At 36.1% G+C, this 12,002-nt stretch overlaps 1 protein-coding gene across 3 annotated transcripts; it reads right to left on the reverse strand.

Moving 5' to 3' along the window:
- Positions 1-15: 15 nt before the first annotated feature.
- On the reverse strand, positions 16-7,568 carry LOC137043188 (F-box only protein 40). Of its 3 annotated transcripts, none has more exons than XM_067419363.1 (3): positions 5,630-7,565; positions 3,380-3,607; positions 16-3,074 (listed from the first exon to the last, which is right to left on the reverse strand). In XM_067419363.1, the coding sequence occupies exons 1-2, from the start codon at positions 7,256-7,258 to the stop codon at positions 3,389-3,391; spliced, it is 1,848 nt and encodes a 615-aa protein (XP_067275464.1). In that variant the 5' UTR covers positions 7,259-7,565; the 3' UTR covers positions 16-3,074; positions 3,380-3,388. The 3 variants fall into 3 exon arrangements, with proteins under 3 accessions (XP_067275464.1, XP_067275463.1, XP_067275465.1); XM_067419364.1 differs by lacking the exon at positions 16-3,074 and adding an exon at positions 3,740-3,777 and having other exon boundaries at positions 3,474-3,607; positions 5,630-7,568; XM_067419362.1 differs by having other exon boundaries at positions 16-3,607; positions 5,630-7,559.
- Positions 7,569-12,002: the final 4,434 nt, after the last annotated feature.

A 12,002-nucleotide genomic window follows, 5' to 3' on the forward strand; every position in this document is an offset into this window, starting at 1 on the left:
CTAAGAAGACGACACGTAAAATAATGACAGTACTGGAGGAAGACTGGTAACACTTTAGAATAATGGTCCGTCATTCTGCAGGAAGTAATTCAGGACTAATGAGAAGTACGACATTAACACTTCAGCTTTTACTATTAAAGGGATAGTTCACCTAAATGAAAATGCTGTCATTATTTACTCACCCTCATGTCCCACATAGACAGGTACACAACGACTACTTTCAAGGTCCAAAAATATAGTAAAGAGATTCTTAAAATAATCCATGTGACTCTAGTGGTTCAACTTTAATTTTTAATGAAGTGGCGAGAATACTTTTTGTGCGTAAAAAAGAAAAGAAAAATAGAATGACTTTATTCAACAATTTCAGTCTAGCCTTTGCCAGTCTCCTACAAAGTTTCTGATTTCTTAAAGTTGCTTAGAGCACTTTTAACTAAGGAACAGAGAGAATACGTCTAAAGCTAAGATTAAAGGGGGCGAGGTTGACCTCTTTGCTATGGATGATGTCATCACGCTTACTTACTATGCCCGCAGTGATTGGCTGATAGGGAAAGGGGTCTCTGTCAGTGATTTAATTATATATATATTTTTTTTTTTGTTGAACAAGGTTTCATGTTGCTATATTAAAATAAAATGTTTTAAAAAAGAATATTGCTGTATTCAAATAAAGATTTTAAAATGTAGGCAGTGTCACTAGTTAAACTGGTATACTGTACGTTCAACTAATTGTCAGACTCTAACACCAAAGATTGCAGAATTCAAGCGAAAATTGTTTCACACTAAATTTTGTGAGGAGCACGGTCAAACTGTCTATCTAATCAGTGTGAGAGGCCTAGAGCCGACTCATCTGTTTATCTCCAGAGTTTTCTCCATCCTTCAGTTCCTCACTCTCAGTCTGCGGGGGCAGAACTCTGGGTTTGGGCTAAATGCCAAGCTAAGAGCCCTCGATCGCTTCCGACAGCAAATACGCTTAAATTGTTTTACTTTATTCAGTCATTTATTTAATGTGAAATACTCTTAGAGCAAAAATTTTGGAGTCCTAAAATTAAGACTGACACCCTTTATTTTTAAGAGTTTCTCCTAAATTGGCAAGTTAGGACCTACTTTTATCCTTAAAGGCCCACTGAAGTGCTTTGAAACGTGCCGCATTATTCAATGTGTTGACGTCATTTCTCCTGAAACGGCTTCAGCTGTTAGCAGCTCCTCCTCTTTTTTGAAACAGCCAATAGTGTTTCGTTAATATACAGTTTGACTAGAGTGCAAGAGCGGACATTTCTCTGTTTGGTAAAGCCAGTTTCCTCTAACACGGTTTACCATCATAATCTCCTCCATATCGCTTTGAAATGCAGCATTCTGTGCAGAATTCAAATGGGTCCGATATGTTTGTTGTCTGCGGCGACAACATATGATCCGCGCTGCGTTCTCGTGTCTGTATTTAGACCAGAACCGTTGGGGTGTGTGCGTTGCTGCAGTGTGTGAAACTAACGTGAAAACAGACTTTATTCACCTCAAATGAAAGCATATTTACACTGAATCGTTTCCTATCACATATATAGTGCACTAAGTGCCTTTCACCCTGTAGAAATTAGTAAATGTGTGAATAACTGACTGATTTCAGCTGCAGCGTAGGGGGTGGGTTTTAGATTCTAGAGAGCATTTTGATTGGACAGAACATTTGACGAGAAAGTGAAGTCTGCGATGATGTCACCAAAATCTGAGATTCGTTTTAACAGAAGTGAGAGACTGTAAAATTTGAATGCTTATATCTCATAAATGCAAATTTTGTCATAGTTTTGGAACATACCAGCTTATTCATAACTTTAAAGCTAACACAGTCATACTAAAAGCTAAAAAACTTCAATTTTGATTTCAGTGGACCTTTAAGATACTTTGTGAATACAGCCCCAGATCTCTAAAATGATAACTGATCACTGATACATCTCAGACACACGATAATGTTCTTTATAATTTGTCTGTTAGTTAATAGTTATTAATAAGGCTAATCTCATTCAGTAATTATTGATTACTTAGCAATGAATCTCCAAGGATCTCCTAGATTTGACATTACGTACTGATTAGTTAAGCTTGTTTCTATATTAGTTAATAGTAGTAGCTGAAGTGTTAATAGCATTAGTCCTGTATCAATTCCTAAACCATTATTCTAAAGTTTTACCAATAAACTTTATGGTGAAGATTTATGATTTTATAATGAAAATAACGTAAATGAAAACAGTTATACATTTAAAACATATTTAAGATCACTAATCAAAGAAGTAAATGTGTTACATCTATCATGTAAACCTTTCTACAGATTATCAGATCATGATAGTAATCAGATAGTAACACTTTACAATAACACATTTGTTACATTAGTTAAAATAAACTAACATTAAATAATTTTGATAGGCCACCTAATATAAAGTGGGCCCACAGTATTTACCATAGTAATAACAGTAAAGTATGCATAATTGCATGCAACTAAGCCTCAAATAAGCCCTAATCCTACCCTAACCCTATAGTAAGTACAGTATGTTAGTGATTATTACTCAATACTTAAATGTATAATTACACTGTAACAATGATACCTGTAAATACAGTCTAAATTATATCATCAGTTTTATCAATTATTAGCGAATTATATTGCTGATAGTAAATTCATGTTTGTTAAAATAATAACAACTGAGACCTTATTGTAAAGTGTTAACATCTGATTTTACACACACTCGAGTGCTACTGTCAAGGTAGGACAAACCAAAGGCATTCTAATTGTCATGGTGACTTTTTTTTTTTTTTTTTTTTTTTTTTGTAAACTGGCCAATGGCTATATGATAATTGTTAAATTTGTAATGAAACAAATATATTCAATTCAAAATAAAAGCATTTTCAACATCCCAATAGAAATGCATCTTTAGTATTAAGGTTATTTTGAAACTTCTATGGCAGTGTATTTTTTAGCCAGCAGAGGTCAGCAAAGATCTGTCAGGATAATCCACTGAAAAAAAAAGAAAGAAAAAAAGTGAATTCTGCATCATTTACTCACCCTCGTGTTGTTCCAGACTTCTATGGCTTTGTTTCTTCTGTGGAATACAAAATAAGATATTTTCAAGAGTGCTAGTGACTGAACAGTTTTGTTACTATTGACTTTCATTGTATAGACAATAAATAAATAGTAATGATATTAATAATAATAATTATAAATTCTCAAACTACTATCTGCAACATAGGTGTGAGAGTAAATGATGACAGAATGATGACCAGTCTTTTTTTTCTTTTCTTTTGAGTGAACTCTCCCTTTAAAAGTGAACACTGACTATAACAATTGTATCTAGAAGACATTTGATGAGGTCAGTGCATGCAGCATGCTTTTATTTGATATGCCCACAGCAATCTCTTATTCTCTGTGTGCCTTGACAGTAGTGAGGACACTATTGACAAGAGTCTGGAGCTCTCCTCTTCTCTCCTGGAGGTCTGTTATTCTGGGTAATGCCACAGGTTCACTTCGAATCTCCTTCTGGTAGAAAGGGCAGACCTTCAGGTGCTCTGCCATAGGGGGCATGTCAGCAAAGACCCATTTATCCACTGGAGAGAACAGACTGCTGAACTCCCATGTCTGCATAGAGATGAGAAAGGTCTGATATAAATCAGTGCAATGTCAGGCTTTGTAATGACAGAAAACTATGGTCCTAAAATATTTGGACACTTAAAGGGATAGTTCACCAAAATGTTGTCATGATTTACTCACCATCAAGTTGGTCCAAACATGAATGAATTTCCTTCCTCCTTTGAACACAAAATAAGATATTTTGAAGAATTGTCTACATTGACTTCCAGAGTAGGAAAATCAAAACTACTGAAGTCAATAGTCCTCCACAACTTTTCAAAGGAGGAAAGAAATTCATACAAGTTTGGAACAACTTGAAGGTGAATAAATGGTGACTTTGTATTTTTGGGTGAACTATCCCTTACGTCATTGCATATATAAAAATCAATCTATTTATTTATGTATTTAATTTATTATCAAATGGCATTTATTTAATTCAAATGCATTTTAAACAATTTTTTTTTTTTTTAGATACAACTATGGTACTGTAGAAAATTAAGTGGATGTAACTTAAACTAATATTGTTTCTCATTGAATTTACAAGTGTTATATGTATATCACTTGTAACTTGGTTAAACCTGTCCAGTTCTTTTTATGAATTTCTCAATGTGGTGATCTGAATTCCAGAGTGCTATTTGGCTTTTCTCAGTGCAGATTAAACCCCCTACTGATTAAACGTTAAGATCATTTGTTTTCCAAACAATGAACAGAGAGAGAGAGAGAGAGAGAGAGAGAGAGAGAGAGAGAGAGAGAGAGAGAGAGAGAGAGAGAGAGAGAGAGAGAGAGAGAGAGAGAGACCACCTGTCATCCAAATGCAAAAATGTAACAGCGTATAGCTGACTGTCATAGGGTCATAGAGGGTAGAATGACCCACGTACGTCCTCTCTGCTGTCTGTCTGACCCACATACTTCAGAGAACAGATAACAGAGAACCAACGTACTTAGAATGTTCATCATGCCCTGCATCATCACTAATGCTCCTGAAATAAAATTAGACAGGGCTGGAAAGAATTTATGATTGTGACTTTGCACATGATTTTGAGACTCATGGGAATCTTTTAATGGATAAATAAATTAATAATAGAACTGGAATACAGTGCATGAATCATGTGGACTTATTTGATGGTGCCTTTCTCGTCTGAAAATGTTTCTGGAATTTGAAAATAAAACCATAATATGACCATTAGACAGAGTTATGGAAATAACGGAATACATTTAACTTAGTTACGTAAATAAAATACAAAATATGAGTAACGGTATTTCATTATAGTTACATTTTAAATGGGTAGTAATCAAATTACTGTTATACCTGAAAAGTATTTTAGATGATTTAGTGATTATTTAGATTTTTTATTTAATTTATTACATTTAAACATTAATATAGACAGTAACAGGCAATTCATGTAAACAGTGATTGATAATTCTGCAAAAGCTACTTTTCTGCTCATAAGTTTCATACTCCTTGGAGCATATGCCTTACTAGAATTCCAAAGTATTCTAAAGTATTTACATTAAGTAATGTAACGAAATACATTACAAATGAATTTTGTTATCTGTAGTGAAACACTTTTTAAAAGCAACCCTCACAACCCTGCCATTAGAGAAGATTGTGTATACGTCCTTATTAGTTTATTGCACAAAACATGTCCCGGTAATACTTAAGTCTAAAATTATATAATTAAAATAAAATCTTAAATGAACGTTCATATAATGTTTGGAACGTGTTCCTAACGAAATGCCCAAAGTGAAACCATGCACTAATGTTTGGGGTACGTTCTCTGTTTACTGGGTTTATGGTGTTTTTAGTAACATTTGCAGTGGTTAATAAATTGCCATTGAATGGGGCCAAAAAAAAAAAAAAAAAAAAAAAAAAAAAACAGCTTACAGTTTATTTTGTGTTCCACAGGAAAAATAACAGCATACGGGTTTTGAAACAAACAAAAAAAAAAATCAGAGTTGTTTTTTATGCCTTTGAACTCTTCTTAGCATTAGTTAAAGCTTATTGACTGATGCTATGAGCAAGGCATTTACCTTTTTTCGGGCCCTCCATGTGAATCCACCATGAGAATATGTCTTTTTCTCCCATTTGAGGTACACCATACCCTTTTGCTGAAGGACAGTGCTGCACACCTCCCTCATTAACTGGGAAACTTGAGAGAGACGACCCAAAGACACACTATCCAGAAAACTCACTATGTGCTGTAAAATCTCAAAAGGAAGTTTGCTCAGTGAATCCATATTCCTTGCTCTTTTACGCTCACTGTTAGCGATTCGTACTCCTTTGTAAAGTGACGGTGCCACCTCTGGTTGTAAGATGAAAGTGCTAAGATCTGTATCATAGCTCACGGTAGCCTGATATTTAGATGGTCGAAATTGCTTCTGGCTAAAGGTGCAACCAAGGTACGCCAGCGGGCACCGCTGTAAAAACCAGCCAGTGAGACATGACTGAATGTCTCCATGCACGTTCCTAAAGTGCCAGGGGTATTCATCACGCCTGAAGGCATGACAGCACAGGTAAGTAAAGGCTGAGCAAGATTTGTTGTGTCTCCTAGTCACACATTCGGTCTGAATCTGCACATGCAGGCTTTGTGGCTGGTCCTCAACAACACTGGCCAAAGATGCATCACTTTTGAATGGAGAAGAATGAAAGTCAAAGGTCTGGGTGCCACAGTCAACATATAGCCCGTCGGTTCCAACAGTCTCACATATCTGATGACCTTTCAGTTCTCTTTCCAGTGCACACAGCAGTGTCGCCTCTATCACATTTACCTTTGGGAGGTCTTCGATAGCAATGCCTAAATCAGATGTGTCCACATTCTGGTGGGTCTTTTTAACCATTTGTGATGGATCCTTGAGGTGGCTACGCTTGACTCTGTAGCTGGTTGGAATGTTGAAAGTGTGTACGGTTTGAACTTCAATTGGCTCTAAACTTCCATAAACAAAATCCTTCTCTTTAGGTGTGCATGCGGCCAGCTGACCAAAGTTGATAAGCATGCATCCGTTGTGCACCAGATACATATTATACTCGCTCACGTTGACTTCTTTACAGAGTCTGTCAAGAACGCCATCTTGCCAAGGAGCTAAACCTGTTCTGGTAATGTCATCATGGGAATTCTGAGGGGTCACTCTTGGTTCTTCCTTGTCCTTATTTGGACAACATTTATCCTCTAAATTCTTCACAGTTTGCTTGCATCCTTCCTTCTCCTTCGCAAACATTCTCTCCCACGTCCCGTAGTTCTCCATGCAAGCTACATCTTTACTCCTAGCAAGGGCCAACCTCTCCTCTTGGGTTAGTTCTTGTCCTTCTTCCCCATTAAGACTATTCTCAAACATACCTTCCGGGTTTAAGATCGGAGACTCCCAGCACTCTGGATCAATGCCTCCTACAGCACCTTCTAGTGGAACTTCAGGCTCCTCCATCTTCTCAATCAACTCAGGGAAGAGTGTCTTCATCTGAATTGAGCTAAACAGAAGCTTCTGATCTCTAAGGGCCATAGCAAGGTCCAACTCACTCATGCAGTTTGGATCCTGGACGGCATTTCTGTAGAAGGTGGTATCGGTCTCGTTCACAGGCCATCGGTTCCATTCCAGGGTACAAGTGATCACACTGGCAGGACAGACTTCTAGGTGCTGGGCAAGTCTTTGACGAGTCATGGTCATGGGACAGCCATAGCCAGAGTTAAGGCAGGGTACAGTTTCCTTAGGGCAGAGAAGACGATGCTCATTCTCTTTACAAAGATGGAAGGCTGCACCGCAGTTCAGCCGGCAGGAAATGAAGGCACAGGACACTGAGATGTCTATGGGAATCTTGCAGTGCTGGTTATGACATTTTTCACAGTGTTGATGAAGACCAGATCTGGTGGTCCTATACTTTCCCTAAATGTGACAATCCAAAGATAACTACATGACACTGCACAAATGTTTTTCCTACGTAGTATGTTTGTCTTGTTTCCCATCCAAATATCTTAAAATTATGGGGGTTAAAGGGTTAAACATTATGCAACAACTTTAAAAAAATATATATATATTTCACCAGAAAACCATACACAATATCTTGTAATTTACTCTTCTAGTAAATATATCTTGGATTTAAGAATTTTTTGATATTTGGACTGAAAAAAGAAACAAATACTAACAAGAATTATTATTATTATTAATATTTTTTTGGCGTGTTAATCGTTTAATACATAGCATTCACTTTTTTAAAAGCAGAAGTGTATGGAAATTTGAAACTCGAAGCTTACCATCACTGCTGATTTCTTGTGTGTGAAAATAGACTCTGAAATGAAACAAGGGAATAGACACTATAAGGAAACAAGTGTCTGAAATGTACCAGTGTTGATATTGTCAAGACGATTATTGACTTGTCTTTCGATGCTAGACACAACATAAGACCACATAAAAAGACAATTCTCAGACTATACCGAATAAATATTTACATATCAGAAAATGTTTTCTGGAAGACCTTAATATTTGTTTTACTTAGATGAGCTATTTGACCATACAAATAGCAGAACATGAGCTAGGAACTAAAAAAACTGTTTATAATAATTGTGCACCTTCAAATACTGCATTAGAAAACAGATCTTAAAACACAATAGGTGAGAACATTGTTATGACATACATGTGCACAATTCAAGTATTCTTCACTTCAAGAGACCAGGAACATACTTCTAGCAGTCTCAAACATAAATACAGGTCAGTCTCACTTACCCCTGGCTCCTCTGATGAAGCTAGCACAACTTGTGTTTGTTTAAATGGGTCTGTGTGGAGGTAAATATACCTCTCCTCTGTTCAGCTGTTATAAATAGACAAACAGGCAGACAGACTAAGCATTTGAGAAACAAGGTTACATCATCACACACAATCACTGTCGATTCTGTGCTAACTGATTGTCTAGAATGATCAATAGCTCTGAATTACCACTAAATGAAGACAGTAGCTGTTTTGTTAACAATTAAGTTATGGAGTATAAGTAAATAAGTACATTGATAACAGGAGGCGGTAACACTTTAGATTACGGCCCGGAAAGTACTGCATAATTAAAATGAATTTACAGCATAACTTTTGGTAATTATACTGTAACTATAAAGTAAGTATATGGGAACAATATGTAATATTGGGGCAATAAAGGGGTAACTATCAGGAAACAGTTTGTATGTATAATACGCCATAAAGTGCGTATCATATGCAAGCGAAAAACCGCGTACCATAATGTATGTATGTATAGAAGTATCTCGTATACATTGCACGAGATTGCAAACTCGTACTATTTATACGCATTTTCATGACATCCGTCTCGGTAATTATACTGTAAGTATTTTTTTTAATTAAGGGGTAATTATCCATAGCCTGACAAGTCAGACCCACATCAAGATGTTTGGTCTGGAAACTCACCATTGACAGGGCTCAATCCGAGGGGCGGGATAAACGGTTGTCTTTCAAACTCCCTCTGGACGCGATAGGTTAGCGCTACACCAACTGGAGCAAAGGTGAAGCAGAGCTCGCAAACATTCGCCATCCGGTCGGCTAAACTCCGAACACATCTTCCCTTTTTAAGAATTACTTCAGTGCCGTTCTTTGTTCTTTTCTCAGAGAAAAGCTTAACTAAAAGCTGGAACCAAGTCTTCCAGAATCGCGGTCAAAGCTGATTCGAAAGACCGCCGCCGTTCGCCAGTTTCTGTGTTTACTAGAAGCACGCTAACGCAACTCGGCCATCGTCATTATGGCCCCGCCCGCCGACTCTATACACGATGTGATTGGCCCGTCCAGATTGCGAGGAATACAGCTCAGAAGGGTATTGAGAGTTCCTAGATGACACTTGCGGGCAGATTAAATTTGCTGCCGCTAGGGTGCGTCTAGATTTCTAGGCTAAATTATCCATGTAGTTATGGGGTAAGAATGTGCAGCCTGTAAATTAAAGTGGATTTCACGCTTGACGTAACTTGAAGCATCAAGCGTGACGTGCGCGCGTCGAAAAACTCTGGTCATGTGGATGTCTGATGATGTCGTTTTTTTATTTTTTATTTTATACTCACAACAGTATACAAACAATAACATAATATATGATAATAGCAATTAGAAACAAACAAGAATAAAAGACAAGATATGTCCATTCTCACGTGTGTTTCAGATGAAACGTGCATGAGAACGACATGAAAGCTTGAAGCGCCTCATATAATTGCAAAAAATAATTGCAAAGGCATTGATATTAGTTTGAATAGATTAGATTACGGTCCGGAAAGTACTGCATAATTAAAGTGAATTTGCAATTATTTTTCTTAGCGTTTATTTGCTGGTCACGGCTGATCGGATATGAAACGATTACTAAAATTATGACAGCATTTTTTGGTGTACTACTTTTTCTTCTAATAAATAATAATAAAACATGTAAGAAAAGAAAGAGAAAGGGACAAAACGCGTCTCTTTCTGTCAGGACGTTATCATTTGAAATTTAAGGTTTATTTAAAAATATATATATTTTGAATTAAGCTGTTTTTCAAATATAAATTTATGAGTGATATCAGATTGTATTTGTGTTTTTATTGTACTTACCCTATAACTAGATGAAACAAGAGGGGAACAAGAGCCACTTTAATGTACTTATGTATGCACATTCATACTTACCCCGTGACTACATGGATACTTACCCCTTAATTAAAAAGAAATACTTTCAGTATAAATTATTTGTTATTTTTTCCTGATAGTACCCCTTTATTCTCCAAATATTACATATTGTTCCCTTATACCTACACGTACTTACTTCATAGTTACAGTATAATTACCGAAAGTTATGCTGTAAATTCACTTTAATTATGCAGTACTTTCCGGACCGTAATCTAATCTATTCAAACTAATATCAATGCCTTTGCAATTATTTTATTCTGAGAGAGAGTGTCCAAGTTATAAAACACACTCTAAAACATGCTGGGTTAAAAACAACTCAAGCTGGGTTGAAAATGGACAAACCCAGAAATAGGGTTGTTTGAATGGGTCCATTCACTGGGTTCAAACAAACCTGGGTTTGTCCATTTTCAACCCAACTTGGGTTGTTTTTAACCCAGCATTTTTTAGAGTGCACAAAATAATGATCTTATTAAACATACCGTCCACTAGGTGTCAGTACAGCCCTTTGATGTAGATCGTGGAACATTACATTATTTTAGCCTGAAGATATTGCTTGTGTTAATACTTATTAACTGACATAGAATCACATAAGAATGTAAGGAATGTAAATCTGACCATATTCATATTTATTTAACCTGCATTATGCTAATTTGTGCACTTTTTTTTTTACCTCAAAAATAGCCTTTATTTGATGTATAATTGCAGTGTTATGTCTAGAAACTAGCTCTGTCTACAAAACAACAATGACCTTATTAACATCATTGGAATATAAAAACTAATTAATCAGATGTCAGCTCTGAACTGAAGTCAGTCAATAAAATGAAAACTGCTGATGCCTCAATGAAATGTTTGGTCGATTGAGTTTCTCACTTTCATTTAACCCGAATAAAGAAAAAAAAAGGGGGGGCCAATGAACGTGGGTGATTATGATCAAATATATTTAGCCCATCAACAACAAATCTGCATCCAGTCTCATGCTATTAATGTCAAAAAGTAATTAAAGCCACCTTCCAATGATGTCTTTACTGCTAATACTACTTAATTAGGAAAAGGATTTTATAGGTTCCCCCAGGACATGAAACTTTGTCTAATTTTGCGACATTAATGAAAAAAGTTTTAATCAGGACAAAATGAGTGAAATTGAAAATTAGGCATTATAATAAAGCTGTTTTTACAACCAGACAGACTAATAACCGATTAGAGCACGAGCTACAGCTGCAAGAGGAAGACATGACCGCAGGTCAGCGCATCAAATGGAAAAACATCACCTCATTAAGGTCTGTGCGCTGAATGTCAGAGCTCTCTGTCACATGCAGCTCAGTGAAAGATGAGTTTAATAGAAATTGCAGATTTAAAATACTCTTAAATGTAATATTTTGACAATTATGCACTCATGGGGTCAGTGTTTGACTGGCATGTTTTGTCAGATGAACCCTGCTATGCCTTATTAAATGGGTAAAAATTATCTGTACCACTTTATGTAAGGTGGCCTGTATGTACTTCCATCAAAAAATAAGTACAATGTACTTATTGTGTTCATATGTATTGCACAACACTTTTGCTGATATTGAGTTGGGATACTGTAAAGTTAGGGACAGGTGTGCAATGTAAAAAAAATATTTTAAAAATAAGTTACCTGTTGCCTTATTTTAAAAAAAAATTGAGTTAATACAATGACATTTTTTGAGCATCGACAACCTTTATTCAAATATTATTCAAATATTTTATAAGCATATTGGTAAGTGTGTGTTTTATTTATATAATGATGCATTAACAC

The sequence above is a fragment of the Pseudorasbora parva genome, chromosome 16 (genome assembly GCF_024679245.1).
Source record: "Pseudorasbora parva isolate DD20220531a chromosome 16, ASM2467924v1, whole genome shotgun sequence".
Taxonomy (NCBI): Eukaryota; Metazoa; Chordata; class Actinopteri; order Cypriniformes; family Gobionidae; genus Pseudorasbora; species Pseudorasbora parva.